General features: G+C 42.6%; 1 protein-coding gene across 1 annotated transcript; it reads right to left on the bottom strand.

Annotated features, from left to right (window-relative positions):
- Nucleotides 1-32: 32 nt before the first annotated feature.
- Nucleotides 33-19,599, bottom strand: LOC119117927 (dynein heavy chain 12, axonemal-like). The gene is made up of 72 exons (XM_037244577.1): nucleotides 19,479-19,599; nucleotides 19,362-19,388; nucleotides 19,094-19,283; nucleotides 18,951-19,020; nucleotides 18,725-18,883; nucleotides 18,445-18,640; nucleotides 18,124-18,312; nucleotides 17,886-18,039; nucleotides 17,710-17,801; nucleotides 17,453-17,631; nucleotides 17,239-17,374; nucleotides 16,997-17,122; nucleotides 16,775-16,909; nucleotides 16,515-16,708; nucleotides 16,184-16,427; nucleotides 15,911-16,096; nucleotides 15,630-15,830; nucleotides 15,329-15,523; nucleotides 15,143-15,264; nucleotides 14,925-15,060; nucleotides 14,706-14,852; nucleotides 14,494-14,613; nucleotides 14,186-14,342; nucleotides 13,928-14,100; nucleotides 13,696-13,848; nucleotides 13,373-13,612; nucleotides 12,977-13,222; nucleotides 12,780-12,899; nucleotides 12,571-12,680; nucleotides 12,257-12,440; nucleotides 12,032-12,172; nucleotides 11,743-11,826; nucleotides 11,409-11,597; nucleotides 11,181-11,300; nucleotides 10,864-11,052; nucleotides 10,621-10,772; nucleotides 10,418-10,556; nucleotides 10,180-10,346; nucleotides 9,840-10,095; nucleotides 9,451-9,747; nucleotides 9,044-9,222; nucleotides 8,391-8,583; nucleotides 8,133-8,294; nucleotides 7,329-7,523; nucleotides 7,106-7,239; nucleotides 6,877-7,039; nucleotides 6,493-6,573; nucleotides 6,240-6,416; nucleotides 6,018-6,149; nucleotides 5,834-5,923; nucleotides 5,608-5,748; nucleotides 5,290-5,531; nucleotides 5,069-5,216; nucleotides 4,838-4,983; nucleotides 4,501-4,715; nucleotides 4,217-4,409; nucleotides 3,942-4,134; nucleotides 3,689-3,861; nucleotides 3,436-3,576; nucleotides 3,186-3,344; nucleotides 2,800-3,095; nucleotides 2,470-2,723; nucleotides 2,241-2,381; nucleotides 2,012-2,149; nucleotides 1,706-1,939; nucleotides 1,441-1,629; nucleotides 1,256-1,359; nucleotides 988-1,192; nucleotides 777-914; nucleotides 586-677; nucleotides 408-475; nucleotides 33-288 (listed from the first exon to the last, which is right to left on the bottom strand). The coding sequence occupies exons 1-72, from the start codon at nucleotides 19,572-19,574 to the stop codon at nucleotides 98-100; spliced, it is 11,718 nt and encodes a 3,905-aa protein (XP_037100472.1). The 5' UTR covers nucleotides 19,575-19,599; the 3' UTR covers nucleotides 33-97.
- Nucleotides 19,600-19,707: the final 108 nt, after the last annotated feature.

Below are 19,707 nucleotides of genomic sequence, written 5' to 3'. Positions count from 1 at the left end.
CGCGACTTATAGTCCGAAAATTACGGTAAATCACATGCACATATTATATCTTGTCCTTTTCATTGAAACAAATAATCCGAATTGGTCTGTGAAGTTCTCAGTCATCAAGCTGACAGAGTAGTGCCACGCCACGCTTGATCCAGTGCTGAGGGCGCTTGGCGGTTGGCAATAACATTGGAACGACAAAATTGGTGGAGTGTCCCGTTGTAGAGAGAGTGCCCCTCCTCTCGCTGGTCTTGTAGAGAGGAGAAAGGTAGCGACCGTCAGATTCCTCCGGGATGTTTTTTGCTGCAGATAAGAAAAATAGGCAAAGAAATTATAAAAACATACAGATGAAGTAACAATTGTTAAAAAAATATTGGTGATTATTAGGGCAGTGTATTAAACACATCTAAACGTATACTCACTTGGTTTGATCCAGATAATGGGCACTGTGTCAAATAGGATTTTGGGGTACTGCTCTGCTAAAATCCCACTGATGATAGAAACAACACAATTGTACTTTTTAGACTGCTTCTCAAATATTTGTCCTGCTCTTCAAATAATTATCATGATGGTAAAAGACCCTTGTGTGGTCCCGTCTACCTTTCTTTGTCCCATCGAGCTCCATCAAGAAACAACCCATTAGTGTAGACACCATCTTCTGGAGGTGTGTCTGACTGATCAACTGCTAGAACCTGAAGGATGAAATCACACCATTACCCATGGAATTGCTCAGAGAAGTCGGTTATGAGCAATTAAGATGTGACGTGTCGAAGAAAAAAAAGAATGTTGACCTCAAAATCAAAGCCCAACAGGTCAATTGGAATATTGTATTTCCTGGCGTAGTTCTGCGTAGCTCCCGTTAGGAAAGCCTGGGTGAAGAAGAATCCCGACAGCCAAAACACACTGGGCTTGCCATTGTCGAACCAAAGCTGCGGGCACATAGGATTCATGTGAATACAAAAGTGAACAAGGCATCCTCATGTCCAGCCAATTGTCAATCACCTGCAAAAACTTGAGCCTTGCTAGAAAGTCATTAATGTAGCTGCCCAGGGGCTTGAGGCTCGGGTACGAGCGTTTGGCCCATTGCTCTGGAACCTTGCCCACCGCCAGACTATTTGCAATTCCCTCCAGCTCTGCATCCATCACCACTAAACCCTTGAGGGCCTTCAGCAGGTTCTGAAGACTAACACGGATGGTACTACAAAGCCTGAGAAAAAGAAAGAGCTTTTTTTACATGACATCAAATTGCGTACAAAGTGTTTGTCCATACGTGTTGTAGCGCTCCATTTCTTGGACAAGCACAGTGTTCATGCTCTCATTGTAGATCACCGGGTACTTCATAAGAGATACTTCGAGGTCAAAGTTATTTGGAATCTGATGAGATTAAATACAATCTATTATAATTTTCCAAAGTTAACCATTATCACACCCACCAAATTGATATATTCATCATACCTTACTGAGGATGTCACTGGCTATGTCATACAGTGCATTGTCACTCCCAGAGCTACCTCCCCCCTTTGAGCCTCCTCCCTGGGTGAGAAGCAGCGAATCAAACAGCAGCTTGGTCTGCTGTAGATCCTTTGAAATGTCCACATTTTCATGCATCCCAAAAATTTCTGGGTATAGGGTGAGTGGAAGCTCCTGGTAGGCCACAAACTTATTGTTAGGCTTTTGGAAGTCTCTTAAACCATCTCATGACTGTGACGTTACGCTTTACCTTGATAAATTGAAGGTAGTCATCGTAGGAAGATTTGGGGGGTGTAACATAGTCACCGCTAGGTGAGAAAGGAAATGAAGGCTTATCCACAACATCCCTGTTGTAGAAGTCAGCCAACATGGTGTTCAGGAGGCGCCGATCCCAGTTGTCGGTGACGCGGCCTCCATAGTTGCACTCTCCGGTCAGGTAAGTAACGGCCTCAAAAGGCACTTCATCGTACTGATTGATAAACAACTATAGAAGAAGACAGAGGACATGCCTTACGGGGAATGCGACGGGAGCAATTCTGTGAGTGGGAGTGACTACCTGGAGCTGTCTGATGCTTATGTGAAGGTCAGTCTCATTGAAGCCATACGGAATATTCCAGCCGAGTGGGCCAAACTTCCTTCTTTCCTGAACGAGTGCATGGAAGAAGCACAGGCCATACAGGAGCTTTTCCCAGACCTAAAAGCCATTACAGTTAAAACGGTGTAAGAAATAAACGTATTGATACTAGACTGTGGCCAAATCATTCAATCGGCAGCCCCGAACTCACCAGTTCTTTATTTGGGCAATTATTGAAGAAGTTTTGGTCACAAACAGGATCTGACATGTACGACTGCAGTATGTTTAATCGTAGTCCTGTTGGCGGCTCGTTTGTCATTTTAACCCCGTTCTGCAGAAGGGTCACTGGAAACTGAATTCAGAGAGGAGGCAGCTTCAAAGCACAAACTAGATAAAACCAGACTGCTCCACAGCTTGGTGAACATCGCGTTTCACTTTACCTTGGGCGAAGGGTAGCTCGTGAGCCAAAGTCGGAAGTCTTCGTGGCATGTTGCGGGACTGAAGTCCTCGCAGATCTTCTCCAGGGTGGACATCCAGGACACAGCCAGATGACAGTTTTGCAAACACACCCACGTCCCATTCTGCATGGCTGTACAGATCATTTTGAAAGCAATGGGTCCTTGGCCTTGCCCCAGAGAAATGGACTGGAAATTGGCCCCGCCCATGTCCTTGTCACCAGCAAACTTCAGTAAGCCTGTGGAGCGTTAATATGTCATCATCTTTGAGTGTCAGCGCTGCATGAAGTTTCAGAAGTAAACTGCAGAACCTACTAGCCATGGGATCGGCACCAGGGGAAAGCACAAACACCAGCGGGATGGTGGCGTTGGAGTCATTGTAGCTCTTGCTCAGGTCAAAGGGAGGCGGCTGAACAAAATTCTTCCCAATCTTACTTATCACATATCTGTGCACAGCTGGCACAATCTTGTCAGGCCTGAGACAACGGACGATGATCATCTTCTGCAGTTCATTGAGTTTTTCATCCCAGGGTGAGGGCAAAGGAACACCACTAGGATCTTTGCTTTCAAAAACAGGCTTGAAAAGTTCTGGGCTTGCAATAAATATATCTCTGTCGAATGAACACAATTAAAGTGCCATCGTTTTTAAAAGGTTCGGTATTATTCAGAACAATTCATAGAACGTTGGTAAATGTTCTCACTTGATTCCTTTTAAGCCAGGAAGCTCGTTGGCTCGACAAATCTCATCCCAGCTCTTCTCTTGCAGCCAGCTAGGATCAGGATTAGCAAGGGTGTTCTGCAGGCCCACACCTCCCGTCATCAAGAAGAGCAGGTCGGGGTACTCAATCTTACCCTTTGCCCTGATGGGAATGCCAGTATTTGTTTTATTTACAGAAGGCAGAATGATCTGAACGAGTTACTTGTTATCCCTAAATGGTTTGTGACACTCACAGAAGTAGGTTGCAGCAGAGGATGAAGGAGAAGAGAAGTTTATCCTTCTCAAAGAGAGACCGACAGACATTGCAGAACAAGGTGTAGGTGAAGTGATCGACCAGGTACATGACCCTCTTTTCCAAGATCTTGGACTTTTTGCTGAATTAAAAACAGGAGAGGATTTTCAAAACCTAGAAATAGCATCTAAAAATATGCTGTCAATATCATCACATGATACTATGAAACGAAGAACGCCGTGTGCTTTCCTCACCTGTCTTGGATGGAGTTTATATAGAGGTTGACAAACCAGGTGAGAGAGTACTGATACATTGGGTCTATGTTGGTCAGGTCAGCAATGGTGAAGAACAGGACAGACGAGTGCTTGGCAATAGATCTGTAACACTCTCGGGACTCGGCTATCATGATCTCCGTCTCCTCTGCAATCTGGAGAATTCATGGAGACTTTGGAGTCAAAGAAATCCGTTGCATCAACACAGACCGCTTATGTTGAACACGGTACTTGCCTTCTGCTTCTTTGTAATCTCATTGGACATGATCTTTGCAGAGTCGAGCACCTGAATGGCACTCTCATCCTCCAAAATATTTCCTTCTGAGGACGATAGCGTCTCAAGGATCCTGTCCTCAGTTTCCTTTAGTTGTCTGTTATTTGCAGCAGACTGTAAGATGAGTGCATTTCTCTCCTCTTCAAGCTCTGGCCTGCAAAGCAAATGAAGAAGAAGGCAGCCTTTAACAAAGAGACCAAAGGATTTGAGTGGAGGTTCAATAGAATTTGTCGTACCTTTCCTTGGCAACCACAATCCCGAGCAGTTGGTCCTCTAAGCCCTCTGGGGTGATCATGAAATTGAGCAAAGACACCTTGGTGGCAAGTTCTGGTAGATAATGAGGGTTCCTCAGCTTTGTGGTGATGTAGAAGCGGAATTCCGGGGAGTACTCAACCACGGTTTCCCCCAGTTTGATACATTCCACACCACCTGAGTGGATTAAGAATGACAGCAATGATGGTTTTTACATTATTTTCAATGTCAGGTGGCCCTTTTGCATCCGAGGACCATTTTGTTTCACTTTGTTTGAAGGTTTGTTTGAGGAGAAGAGGTTCCAGGGAAGGGTCCAACTCCTCTCCTACATTTTCAAGTAGTAAGGGGCTTCCAAACTGAAGACAGTTTTCCAAAGTTCTCATGTAGTCATCATCCGTTAATTTGATAATCTGCAAGTTGTTGTCTTTCTCCGAATTCTTCACCCACTTGTTGGCTTGACCCTGAGGGTCAATCATCAGAGGCCTGAAAGCGCAGGGACACATGAGGACAGTCCTGCTCTTCCTTCTGACTGGCTTTGTAATTGACTCAAGCATATCAATGCTGTGCAACCATTGCATGACCATAGTTTGCATAACGCTTCTCACCATCGACGTGAGTTACTCGTTATGACACCGTTATCAATCGAGAAAGAGTCCGTGGGAAGACCGGCGATATTCCACGCCCTAATCTGAATGGGATCTCCCAGGGTCTTACTCAGAGAGAAGTCATCTGATGATGGAATGTTCTTAGTCTATAGAAAATACATAATGACAACATACGTGCATGTTAGAAATGAAAGTAAAAGACTTTGTCAATAGAATAATTAGAAGACTTACTTGACACAATTTGATCCATTGACTGATGCAGTCCTGTCTGAAGCTGGCGGTGAAAGCGCCCAGGTAGGCCATGACACCAGCAGAGATAAGAACATCCCCGGTTAGGTTGTCATATATGCTCTGCAGATCTTCAGCAGCCTTGGACCATCTGAGGAAAAACACGTTTCCTTAGTGGCATATTTTCATCTTTGAAATTCTTCTCCTAAAAAGAAGCGTTATACCTTGTTTTCTCCCCACCCAGACCACCAATGAGTTTCTCAGCTCTCTCCAGCTTCTGTTGACACAAATCCCTCTGGGCTTCTAGCTTGGCCTTCTCCTCAGTCTTCTCCGCAGATATTCTCTGCAGGTCAGCTAAACGGTCCATAACCTCCTTGAGTTGGGCTCTCTTCTCTGATAGTGTGGCCATGGCAGAAGCCAGAGTGGCCTGAGCCTCTGCTTGCTTGGCCTTTTTGGGAGCCACAATCTAAAAGCACAGAGGTAAGTATCCAAAGACGCAAAAGTGCATTTACTTTTTAAGAGCAAAAGAAGCCAAGCCCCACCTTCACCACCCTGTCATAGGACTCCATTGCTTTGATCCACTTGCAAAGGCCCTCTGCTGCTGAGGATGCTTTTGCCACCTTAGGAGGGCTGAAGTCAGGATTAGTCATGTAGGTCGCGCGGATAATTTTCATGGATTCCTCCTGTACAAAAGAAAGGGGAGAGATATATTGAAGTGTTTTTCTTGTTAATGCATTGAGAATCACAATTTACCGTACAGTCACTCACAGGAATATTGTCTTTGTCGTATTCTTTCAGCTCCTTTAAAAAGTTCATGTCGCCTAAGAGTTTCTTACTTGGACCCCAGTAGTCCAAAATCTTGGAAATTAAGAAAAGGTAAAACAAATGTCATGTTTCCAAGCAAATGCTGTTTATATTTTTTAAATATTGGCAATCTTTTAAAATGTTAAACCTTTTTTCCGGATCCAGCAGGATCTGCCACCCTATCTGGAGCCAATCCTTTCATTACACACACAGCTGACATCACCAGCTTTACTCCACCGGGAGGATTTTTCATGGATTTGACAACTGTAATGTCAGCAGGCTGCAAACAAGAAGGGAACTGAAGATCAGCCATACAATCTTAAAAGGTGACGTGCAAGGCTAATGTTAGCTTAGTGAGGAGTTTTGTCACCTTTAAGGTGTTCAAAGCTGAGGTTGCTTCCTCCAGGGCAGGAATGGCCTCAGCCAATTCACTATCACATTCATCTTTCAGAGCTTGAGCCTCAGCAGCTTGAATAGCCGTGGCCTCCTCTTCAATACCCACAAGTTTACTTGTAGCTTCCACTTCCACAGACTCCACTGCAATCACCTAGAGGTAATCACGGTAGACTATGCAATTTTGTACATTTTTCCACGTAAAACTTGCAATTTTGAGTTGTTGCTACCTTCATCATTTTTTCATTTTCTATCTGTGCCAATTCCAGTTTGGGCTGCAACTCTACCAGCTCCAGTTTCATCTCACCAACCTTAAGTGACATTGTGTTAAAGGGGACATATATCAGTTTGTAGACAAATTCAGTCTTGCCCTCACCCATCAGGCATAAAACTAAACAAGTCACTCTTTTGTCATCTTTCTATTCCTGACAATTTATAGCTTTGAACAAGTCACACTGAATTGCAGCGACACAATTCAGTTAATTTACATAATTTTACTTGATATTTTGGAATAAAAAAAGTCTCCAGTAAAATCTCCAGTAAAACAAGTTTGAAAGCATTCCATATTTGAAATGGAGAAAAACAATCTAATCCAACTTGAACACACTATATACCTGAGATTCAGCAAAGGCTAGTTTTTCCAGACCATTAGTGTATCTTCTCTTTGCCTTCATGACAGCATCTCTCTTCTTCGTCAGGAGCTGACTGAAAGCTGCCATGAGCTCCAAATAGGATGTGGGTGTCACATAATTATGGCGCCCTAGCTCAGTGAGGAATCTGCAAAGAAAACATAAGTGTAAAACACAAGTACTCTTACTTTTAGTTTGGTTTAGTGAGTCACACCTCGCTGAAAGTTGGCTTGCAGAGGTGTGAAATGTTTTGCATATGGGTACGACCTCCTTTCTCTCCCTTTCTTTCATCTCCAGCGGCTGCAGAAAAGAGTTGGCTACCCGCTCAAGGGCCTCCTCCGGCCATGGCTGTCAGGTCCAGATAAAAATGCTTTTTAACACAAGTATGCAACTCCATATATCCACAACTCCATAAATTGATTCTGTATATTTCTTACCTGAAACCAGTTAATGGTGCAACAGTTAATAAGAGATGGAAACTGGCGCAGACGATTGCGAAAGGCTTCACCAATAGGACTAAAAGCCACAACAATGTGCAGGTTTTGCTTGCAGCGTGCCACAAAGTAGTTGAAAAGAGTTAAAGCGCTCAACTCCACACTCTTATTCTTCGCTTGGGCAATGGGACGTACTGTCTGGAAATGGGTAGAGAAAGAGATTGTTCATATGTTGTGCAGTGTGGATGGTATTAAACTTGGAATTGTGATGGTCTGATTAGGATATTAGGCACAATGGACATACGTACGTATGGGCAAAAAGCACTTCATAACAGACATTAATACATACAGTGCAGTGAAAAAGTATTTGACCCTTCCATTAAACGCATATTTTTGTATGTGCATATATATATAGTATATATATATATATATATATATCACACTTAAATGTTTGACATCGTATCATAATCATAATTCAATCAATCTGATTATTCTATAAAGATGTCCTAAGTAAATATAAGTGCAGTTTTAGAATTTTTTGGACCACGACAACCCAAACCATCCATCCATTTTGAACAGTGCTTATCCTATTCAGTGTTGCCGGAGTGCAGGGGCCTATCCCAGCTGACCCAGCTGACTATATTTATTCTACTACTGTAGTGCTGACACCTCCTGAAGGTCACAAAAAATCCAGAACAACATGCAAAGAACTGCAGGCCTCAATGCCAACAGTGAAGGCTCGTGTTCAGGACTTAATTGTAAGAGTACTTTGCAAGTGAACTGTGCAAGTAGAATTTAATGTCATACCTCAATGATTTCCTGTTTCTCATCCATAGGAAACATGTTGGGAACCTCTCCTGTGTTCAGGACACTGTTAACATCTTCAAGAAAAGCCTCATCTTTGATCTGAGAATCAGTGAGCAAAAAAACGATTCTTTGACCTTTCACCCCTGCATCCCTGAGCAGCTTCTGTAATGTCATGTTAAAGGTTAGTGTTGACATCACACTCAGACAACGGATGTCATAACACTTATGATGCATGGAGATAACAAGCACAACACTGACCTTGAGGTCCTCTCTCCACTCAACCATGCCATAGCTCTTTGAGATCTCAGGCTGGAAAAGGCTCATCTGGGCGATGAACGTGGCCAAACGAGTGATGGACTGGCGCCCACTGCCTCCCACTCCTACGAGGAGAGCATGTCCTCCTGGTTGCTTCAACACACGGCTTATACGGGACAGGTGCTCCAAGACATAGCTAGATTAGACACAATTTCTTAAATATTCATTGAGATTTTTGTGTTAATGGTATTAGGGGTGCATTAAAAGCAAAGTTTGTCTTAAAAGAGCCATATCATGCTAAATTTACTTTTTGGAGCCTTCAGTTAAAATGCAAATTCCTAACCAAGATGACCACCAGAGTGTTTTTTTTTCTATTCACTCTTCTTGAAGCATTCTTGCCCATTCCTCTTTTCTGAGTACCAGCCCCGCCCGATCCAAGAAAATGACCGGGTCCTCACATTGTGATGTCATAATGTCAGATTGTGCTAAAGGTAATATCTAATCATACTATATATGCATATATTTGCTTGTGGAAAGCTTAAAATAGCATGACACAGCTCCTTTTAGAGAAACTAACATTAAAAACCAAACTGAAATAATCTGTTTTAAAACAATATTCTTGGATTTTACAAGCGAGTAATGTCATTGTGATTTACCGAAAGATGACGAGATACATGCGGCTTTTGTTCATCTGGTTGTATTCAACCATACATGCCTCCACTACCTCAGCATAGCTTTCTACTGAGGGCACCTCAGCATATAAGCGTTCCTCCGGCTCGAGGTCAGGGTTCATGTAGTCGCCAAACAGTAGATTTTGCAGGTCTTGCTCGACCAACTAACAAATAAGAACATACCAAATCAAAATGACAGACAATCTTACGTTTCATTTTTAAAAGCATCCCAAATTCTTATCCCATGCGTCACAAATTAATATCCATCCATCCATCCATTATCTGTACCACTTGTCCCCACGGGGATCGCAGGCGTGCTGGAGCCGATCCCAGCTGTCATCGGGCAGTAGTCACAATGAGAACAGAAAAAAAATAAAAGCAAGCCAACGTACGAGCCTGCCTTGTTTGAGGTGATCAAACACCAGGTTGAAGCCTTCATTGAAGTGATCTTTGAGGATTTTGGTCATCAGCTGATAGAACCAAGCTCGATCCTTGTCATCCACCAGACGGTCATAAAAGACGCGAAAGACCTCGTGGACAAACAGTCGGATCATAGTGCGCTTGTTCTCCAGAGACTTGCTCTTCACAAGCAGGCACCCTTGTATAACACGTGAGAAGTCCCGCAGATTAAAAGTGTAATGAGACTTAGCTGGTGTCGGGAGTAAGTTCTCCATGGCTTGCTTGTAGACCTTTGGAAAGACATTTGGGAAACTCAAGTATGGGAAAGATAAGACTTTGCTGATAGGAATGTGAATGTGTTGGTCCGATTCTGAGGACTCACTTCCATGGTTGCAGTCACCGTTTGGCTGCCAACAGTGAAATATTCCGGTGGAAATTCATTGTTCTTTAGATAGAACGCAACCATAGTGGAGAAGATGCGAACCATGGTCTCATCGCTGAAAGAATTGATGCTAAAAATGTTGAAGTGGCGCAGGAAGCGAGATGTCACAGCATTCCTGCCGCCACCAGGAGGACCCATGGCTGTAAGGATCTGAATGTCGACTAATTTGATGCCAGAAGTATCCTTCAGGTCATACCTGTCAAAAAATAATGGAATGTTCCAAAAGTGTTTTTTATCCTCTTACATTCAATGTCCTTTGTTTAGTGCCAACGGCTCGCACCACTTTTTGTGATCCAAAAACTGTCGAAGAAGCTCCACAGGCGGCTGAGCTCCAAACTGTTCCAGCGCTGGCATATTCACATCATCTACGAATATGAGATATTTCTTTCCCATAGGAGGGCCAAACACACCTTTCCTTCTCTTATCTAATTTGGCCATGATAATGTTCTGGAAAAGACCAAGAGTAAACAATCCAAGTTGTAAAAACATTCATTTTCGTCAGAGTGGTTCCAATTTACCTGTGTTTGGTTGGCAGTGGTGCGGGCTGAAAAATTGATTGCGAGGGGTAAAAAGAGGTCTTTGTCTAGACCGTTCATCAACTTCTCCATGACATACACTGACTTTCCAGTGCCAGTAGGGCCAGCCAAGAGCAGAGGCCTGAGCAGAGAAAGTCGTTCACACAAAGTCATACCATTCAAATGTCCGTGACCAGATAACATACATTCCATTGGTGATGCAAATGTCCATTAGGAAAGTGTAACGGACTGAGTCAATGGTCGGAACAATGATGTCCTGCACTTTGGTGGTTTTGTCTCCGAGGGTGACGCTTTTGATGGTATCATTCCAGTGAACCCATTTGCCTCTTCCTTTAAACTGAACAAGATATTACTTTATAGATTTGACTGCAGAAGAGAGATTCAAAAGTAAAAGACAAAGGGTTCTGCTTAATGTTATTCAGCAGTACCTCGTAGAAATAGTCATACACAAGGCCTTTCTCATCCACTGGGCACTCCCATTTGCCAATAATATCAGGAACTGGATGATCTGCCAACTTCCCAGCCATTATATCCCGAAGGAACTCACTAAATATCTCTCTGCTTTTTGAATCACAACTGCCACCCACAGACCACACCAGGGAGAAGGAAAAGGCTGCCTGCAATACCAAAAGAGAAAATTATTGAACAAAAGTAAAATAAAATGCATGTAGAGAAAATATGATATTTAGGGCAGTTTATTTAAAGATTTTTAAATACTATTGTGACAAATTATAAATATTTGTACCAAGATCCAGGTTTGAATCGTTTTATCATTTGTCTCCGTCTCTAGTGGTTCAAGTAGCAGCATCTCAAACAGTCTACATAAGGACACAGAATTGTTCCAGTTGGTTGTGGGCACAACTTCCTGTCAACAAGAAAGTAATGACAACATTTGTGTTTATTCTGAATTGGTGAAAACTTCTTTGACCTTTGTCTTTGCATCTCGATGACTCCAGGTTGTTGTAATACTTACTCTGCAGTGTTTAAGCACCATCCTGAAGGAAGGTGGCAGAAGCCAGTGAAAGAGTTCTAGCAGCAGATTGTTATTTCCAGGACTCATCAGAACTTCAGGAAGTGTGTTCAGCCAGGAGAGCACTAAAGGCTCCCAGCCCAATTGGGAAGGTTCCATGTAGATCATACCACATCGACTGACTGTGGCAGGCTGCCATGGGAAATATAATAATTTTTCAAAGCTTGCCATCATTACATCAGACTTGGAATTGAGTGCCAAAGCTCATCCAATAGTTCAAGTTGTGGCAACATTATTTGAAACTTATTTTCAAATTATTGAGTAACTCCAAACTTACAGAGGCCTGTGAGAGATCCATTGCTTCAAAAATTAGACTCATCTGATTGGACATCTGGATAATTTCTCCACTCATCAGACATAGCTGTGGTGTGAAAACAAACAATAGAGATGGTAGTAACAAACTATGATGAACCCAAAAGTCTGAAGACAGTGTAGTGCTGTTGCGTCATATCAGCTGTACATGTGGCTTATGCTGTGTGAGACTACTTTTTCAACAGATCCTGCACACTCGGATTGACTGGTGTCCATACGACATTTCTATTTTATGTGTATAACAAATACTGTACCTTTTTGTTGTCATCCAGCACAGTGTTCATACTTTCAATCCACAATGTATCTATGGGACCATCAAATACTACCCATTTACGGTCTGGGGTTTCAGCCGATGCATATTCACGAAATGTGTTAGCCACAATACCATCTGTCCACTAATAAAACAAAGGAAAATAAAAGATACAATACAAGAGGAATAAGATTATTGAGCTTTAAAAATATAGAAAAAAGGTCCGAACCTCATGAGAAACAAGATCAAACTGTCCAAAGAGCTGTCCCATGGTGATTGCCTTTGGGTTCAACGTCCTGAAAATTACCTTTTCTTCCTCTCCGTACCCTTTTTCATTCATCAGAATTAGTGTGTCTGCTAGAACATGGAGCACTTTGGTCTTTCCGGAAAATGACTCGCCCACGAGCATGAACCTGAAGCATAAAAGTTGTAACTTGCAATGCCTTGTTGATCCAAGCTGTGGGAAATACTGTACTTTATAGCCTAGAACATGAAATATAACACATCCAAATGAGGTGACCTGGAATTTTCAAAACACCATACCCATGCCGGACTATCATCATCTCATATGTCTGGATCATCTTTTCTACGAAGATCTGTGTTGACTGCACATTGTGCTTTTCACAGCACTCGATTGCAGCCTCCAGAAATAACTGGCGAAGACATGATTGCATGTAATACACAACACATACTGTATATACTGCACTATTCAGCATAAATCTGCTTGCACACATGACACTGGCACATCTTACCTCATAGTCAGCCTCCGGAAGGGTGATGCCAGGGAACAAATCGCTAGTGATGCCATTGAACAGTGGAATATCATGGGAAAGAAACTTGGGCTCGTTAACATCTTTAATAGACCTCAGAAGCTAGAAATGAACAGGAAACAGTGATCAATAAACAGAGCAAAAGGAGTTTGGGTAAATATTAAGCTCATCACGAGTACCAGTATGTCCTCATTCTCATCGGGATACTTGAGCTTGAGGTTTCCTGCAGCCACAAGTACAGCTTTGACAGCTCTCATGCCATAATCGTAATGGAACTGAGAGGAGAGCTGCTCTGAACAGAGCCTGTAAGTCATCGCAATCTTGATTGACAGAGGCTTGGCATTGAGGAATCCATATGAATAGAGGGAGATCTCTGCTATCAGAGCATAGTTGGGGACCATCATGGTCACTGTTCGAAACAACACCTGAGGAAGATAAAAGGGTTGAGCTAAATAAAAAAACTTGAGTTATGATCAAATAATGTTGATTAATTTTAGATGCTACTAACTCCAAATGCACATTTTCAGATAAAAGGTTTGTGATAAAAGAGCCAATAAATGATTAACTTATAAGACCTTGAGGTTGTCCGGGAGTTCGGAGCGCCCGGCGTAACCGGGATTCATTGTGATGGACACAAAACAGTTGGGGTTGAGTTTAAGCATGGTTCCTTCAAAGTCAAAGTACTCCAAATCCAGCTCAATAGCGCGCTGGATGCAGAGGACTTGCTGGGCCACGACAGACAAGACCTCAAGCTCGATACGGTTGAATTCGTCAAAGCAAGCCCAAGCTCCAGAAGAAGCCAATCCTTTGAAAAACTGAAAAAAATGCAGCAGAATACAAAGAACTTTGTTAGAACCAGAAATCACAATCAGAGCAGACCTTTATTGTTTAATGTTACCTTGCCCATAGCAAGATAATCCAGTCCATCGGAACAGTTGAAGACCACACATTGCACAGCTAACGCTTTCGCCAGATCCTTGGTGGTTTCTGTCTTTCCAGTTCCAGCTGGACCCTCAGGTGCCCCACCCAAATGGAGGTAAAATGCGCCAATCTACAAAATAAATTATTTCATACTGAAATTGAAAAAAATGAATACTGATACCCATGCCTAACCACTGTACTATTTGTACCAGAGTTCTGTAGCATCTGTCAGTCAGTGGGGTGATGACTAGACGAAAAGAGTTCCCCAGGTACTCATACGCATACTTTACATCACAATTTATAATGCGAACTCGAACATTGTCGTTGCTCCAGTAGTAACGTAGCTGGGCTAGCCATTTAAAATCATTTTCACTTGAAACACCTATAAAATACAAATAGAGTAAATACAATATTTCAAATAAACAGAATAACAGCAAAATGAATGTAGTCTTTGTGCCATGAGGTACCATGCTCAATTAGCTCCATAACTACATCCCTGGCATGGACATCAATGGTCACCAGAGCTCCCAAAGTAATCCGCGTTTGCTTGGGTAGTTTCCCTCTCACCAGCCCCACAATGTCGGCCAGCTGTTTCTGGAGTGCCTGGTAGTAATTTTTTACACCCTGTTGAGGCCATCAAAGTTATACATTTAATTAGAGTTTAGTTTTTCAGTAGAATGAAGTGTCACATAAGGTGAAAAGGGCTGTGTAAAGACAGTTGCGGGACACACTGTTCCCTTTATTAATCTTCAGTATTCTTCAGACTAAATCTTACTTCAACCCCTCCCCTGATGGCTTCATGCACCTCCAAGGTCCAGAACATTTGTGAGGTACATATCACCACCTGCCCAGGCCACTCCTTTACCCACTGGTTCCGTGTGGTTTCAGCATAGGCCTGTCAAAACAATCATTTCAGGTAATACTTGCAGGATTACTAATCACCAATAATAAATTGAAAGATGAGCTATTTCAGTTCCGCTTACTCACCGTTCTTGAGCGATCCACTACATCTCTGACACTGCGAATCATTAAGTCTTCAACCTGTATCAACCACTTCTCCACTGCTCCTTGGGCCTCAGCTGTCGATATGAGTTGAATAAGAGCAACACGCTCCCCTTCACTGCTGTACATGGCCTAAGTTAAAAAGAAAAACAGTCAGCATCTGAGCAACCAAATGTATTGTTGCTATGCAGCGAGTGCACTTACCTGGATATCGAGATTTGGGAGGAAGTCTAGCTTGGCAATACCCTCAAAGCACTTCCTCAGATGGGGCTGCACACGCAGTGGATCTTTGGTCTCAGAAAGAATTTCCAGCATTTCATCATTGGACAAAAAGAAGAATCTGGGTGATAAGCGGCAATGGAACAATTATTAACATTTGGCAGTGATGTAGAATTGAGGAAAAACAATATCTCATTGGACACCTTGGGAAAAAGAGACGCTTTTTTTCCAAATAGTCATTCAGTCCCTTCATGATGGTGTCCAAATGGGCGTTGGACTCTATTAGTTTCTCTAGTAGGCCAGGCATTGAGGTTGCCTCCAGAATCTGGTAGAAGACAATTTAATAATCACTGTAATCTATTGACAGGATAACACGTGTCTTCAGCTACCTTTGAATCCTTGACACAGTGCCTCATGACCTCCTTCCAGTTTTTGTCAACGATTTGGAAGAGTCGCCCTTCTTCCGGAATCTGCTGCATGATGTCGGCAGAACAGAATATGGGCTCAAGGTAGAGCCATTGTGCCTGCACCTTGAGCCACTCATCTATGGTTTCCTGGATACGAAGGAGACGCCCCTCCCAAACCTAATCACCAAACAGAGAGCAAGATCTTTGGTAAAAGACCTTCACTATAATGCCATGAGACAAATAAATAATTTACTCATCATACTAATGTTAACCTGAAACTAACCATTATCTCTTTTTCAAGGGGCTTTATAAAAGGTGAGTTCTTCATTGTCTGAGTTTTCACAATTTGATCATCTAGCAATGCCTGAATGTCATCCAAAGCAGTCAGGATGGACACGCCAGTGTCTCTGTAAGGTTGATGATGGAGAGAAATATCATCCCAGACAGTACGCATGTTTTTCATGGCTTTCTCCATGGAAAACTCCTGTAACATGCCAAAAGGAGGATATATTAGTTCACCTCTTACGTTTTCTCTCTGAAATATAAGACTGCAGTCACACTTACTTTACTTGCAGCAGCACTGATTGACTCAAACTCATCAATGTAAGGATGTAGGTCTTGTTTGAGAACTTTGCGTAGTGTTGTACCAGCGTCAGGAGTGAGATCATACGCAACGATTTCTGACATCAGCTTCCAGTGGCGATCTCTGATGCCCGGATTACACAGGACAATCAGTAAAGGCGTATGTCCCTATCAATATGAAACACAATAGTTCAGAGTTATCAAAAATGACCACGGAATCTCACTGCATCACTTTTCAGAGTTAAAGTAGCCTACCTTGAATTCTTTGACCTGCTCTAGTACAGTAGAGCACAAGACGATTGTAGGACTCTCCGCTTTGGCTTCTTCTTCACCACGGCGTCGTCTGGTTGTTCCGGTACTTATCTTCTTAGTAGCCTGTTCACTCTTGCTCTTTTTTTGCTGAAAATACTTAAGTGTCTTGAAGATCTCCCTGAAGAACTCATCCACTTTTATTTCCATTCCTTCCCCATCGAGTTCCAGGAAAGAACCATCCATCCAACTGTTCACAGAGAGGATATTAGAAGGCTTCAATGGGATTGTTGTGATGACAGAACAAAAAAACAAAATCATAAAAAGAATTTCAAACCTGCTCTCTGTGCGCTGCCACCTCAGTATAAACGAAAACAATTTCTGATATGGCTCGATATTCTGTCGGATGAGCTCAACTTCTGGGTAAGACGACTGGTCAGCCTCATGAAAGGTTTCATCTTTGTGTATGTCTTCAATTGACTCCTCGGCCTCCTGGAGAAGGGTCTGAACTGTCTTGACATCTACCATATACTGTAGAAAATACAAATAAAAGGGTTTAAATCTAGTAGAATGGTTCTCACAAACGCTTCACAGTACCTGCTGCATCATATCAAGCTCAGAGCAGTGAGGGAACTCGTCAACCCTTCGTTGCAACTTGGCCAGATGAACCTTGACCCTTTCTCGTTTAGCAAACATTTCCTGCTCCCCTTTCGCTTTTGCCTCCTGGAAAACCTAAAAACACATATCCATCCCATTATCATATTTGAAAAGAAAACTTAAAACATACAAATGTTAATACAGATCAGACAAGAGCATTACCTCATCGCTGAGTTCAAACACTTCTAAGATTTTCAATGGCCACATAAAGACAGTTGAATTTAGTTCAAGATCTTCTGGTTCAAATATGTGGACGTCGAGAAGGTAGCTCAGTCTGCTGTAGGCTTTCTGATGAATCAAACCAGCAAAAGCATTCAGAACTCTAAATGAATGAATCATGCCGCTTTTGTAGACGTAAAAATAATTATGTAACAACAACAAATAGGTACATCTGTAAATTGGACCTTTATTTTTTCATGAAGAAGCGCAATGCCTGTTTTCTTAGTTGTTTCAATGTATGCAATCATCTTTGCCATGTCATCTGTAGTCTCTGGTACATCCAAAGCAGTTTCTCGGATGCTTTCAAAATCGGAGATGATCCTTTCAGCAGAAAAAAAATAATTTCATGCAGTTAAGGAGCAGAGTGTAGGGACACAATTCAACAAGAATGAGACCCACTGTATATTTTGCTGAGTGTGTTTAGCTTTCATGTTGTTGATGAATATTTCAGCACATATTTTGGCTTTTTGGGACAGTCCCTGGTTGAGATCCTCACAATACAATTGGACCATTGGAAAGTGCACCTTTGGAGGAAGGTTGCCAAGCTTCCTTGACAAGACACGGAACTCTTCCACTTGCTGTGAAGCACAAGTTAGATCATGGACCGACATTCATCAGGAAGGAGTGGAAGGAGTTTTCAATTTGTGAATCCTCACCTCAATATATTCAGCAAACGAGTGAGTTTCTTCCACAAAAGTCTCAACTCGTGTCTGAGCGGTTCCATTGACTAACCAGTCATAGTTGTCCACTACGAGATAAATGCACGTTAGAAACGCGAGATATAAAATGACTGGGTGGATGATGAAATGATTTAGGATTATGTTTCCATCACCATAATTCTGAAAGTATTGGTCAGGTCCTTCTAGATTCTTGCGCACAGTTGTGCTGACAGTAAATTGAGCCCAAGCGAGTGTGTGATCAGGGGCCTTGGCATCCACAAACGCAGATGCGGATTCTGCCAGCCACGACTGAACCGTCTGCACTTTCTGTGGAGCGATGTAAATACATTTCAATATGCAGATTAGGACGGGTGGACTTGGCACAAAAAGAGCGATTCCGAGTGAGCTCACCTGCAGTGTGTTTGTAATGGCATTACGAATTTCAAAAATATCGTCTTCAAGTTCCTGCAAGGTGGGGTATATTCCCATTTTCTCCTCATTAAATGTCAGGGACATATGAAAAATGGGTAAGAAGTTGTAGTTGTCTGGATGAAATGGGTACACGAAGGCCTCCACGCTTCTCTGAATAAGCGATTTCAGCTGGGAAATGGGAAAGGACAAAAAGAAATTTGAGAAAGCGTGCAGACCCTGTCAATGAACCAATCTGTGGAAAGTAGAAGTCAAAGAAAAAGACAAGCAAATGTTGGATTATGTATGACGGCAGGACTCCACCTGATTGGAGATGAGGGTGCACGCGCAATCAAAGAAGGCCTCCATCACATCTTCTTTAACTGAGCCCAGTGTTTTTGAACTTGTTAATAAATTGATGACTTTCGGGAACCAGTTTTTCATGATTTGTTCCTCTGCTGTCTCACATTTGACAGCCAGCTCTTGATGCAACTCCTTGCTAGCCACAGGTCCCAAAGCCCTGAAGAACAAAGACGCGCAGCTTTGCTCAACAGCACGGCCAATTGCTTCTTTGACGTTCTTTGCATTGGGGCCCTTTGCATACCTATACCCGGTGAGATTCACCAAGGTCATTGAAGAAAAGGTCGCATATCCAATTTCCAAAATAACTTGCATTACGGGATGTAGAATGTGCAAATTCACTTTCATCAGGTTCCGGTTGGTGACATAGCTCTTGCGCCGTGATTGGGAATATTCGAGAATGCTACAAAACAGAAAATTGTTTTGCAAACAAACTCCATAGAAATCATATGTCGCCATAAAACACTCACTCAAGTGGGAGAGATGTCTGCTTTTCTGGAGGAGGTTTTTCACATTCTGGATCCTTCAGGAACGTGTCCACTTAAACGAAGACATGCCGTGTTGTCAGAAAGTGCAGGTGCGCACACACACGCACACTGCTAATTTTCAATACCTGTGTGTTTGATAATAACATCGTAGAAGTTGTCGCTGACTTCCGTGAGGAGCTGGTGCAAGAGTTTGTTTTTCTGAGGGCTGTCTTTTAGTTGAGGAGGGAGTCGACCATCCATGGAGTCCAACCACTCCTGAGGGATTGGAATGACTGGGCGGCTTTCTACACACTGCTTCAAGAATATGCAATTCATCTGCACACAAGGAAATAGGTGGCTCAGCTTTTTCAAATGAACACACAACTGGAAATTGCTTTCAAAAAGTAAACTCACTCTGTGCTTCCGAGCTTCACTTTGCATCTGTAATGCAAATGTTGAATTACAACATGTTATATTTCATTTCTTTTTATGTATGTTTTGTGACAATTACTGTCGGGAGCTACAGCTTACACTTGGAGGGAATTGAGGCTCTGGTGATGGGGTGCGCACAAGTCTCCCCTTCTCTTTGTTGTGTTTGTAAGCCTCCACTGCTTGGGACACAGCCATGGCGGTGGCACTTTGTAGGAAGCCAATTGGCCTGCAATTTGAGTGAAAGTCTGCAAGGATTGCTACAGATATGACTGAATATCGACGATTGAGGTGAATACGTACATTGGTAAATGGAGTCGCTGTTGTTGCA

Source organism: Syngnathus acus, chromosome 2 (assembly GCF_901709675.1).
Source record: "Syngnathus acus chromosome 2, fSynAcu1.2, whole genome shotgun sequence".
Lineage (NCBI taxonomy): Eukaryota > Metazoa > Chordata > Actinopteri > Syngnathiformes > Syngnathidae > Syngnathus > Syngnathus acus.
This window is presented reverse-complemented; position numbering and strand designations above follow the sequence as displayed.

Coding starts and splice junctions, on each gene's coding strand:
- LOC119117927 (XM_037244577.1), bottom strand. CDS start 19,574: ATGGCTGTGTCCCAAGCAGTGGAGGCTTACAAACACAACAAAGAGAAG. Junction 18,040..18,123: donor CCATTACAAACACACTGCAG/GTGAGCTCACTC, acceptor ATCGCTCCACAG/AAAGTGCAGACGGTTCAGTC. Junction 11,053..11,180: donor CGATTCAAACCTGGATCTTG/GTACAAATATTT, acceptor TTGGTATTGCAG/GCAGCCTTTTCCTTCTCCCT.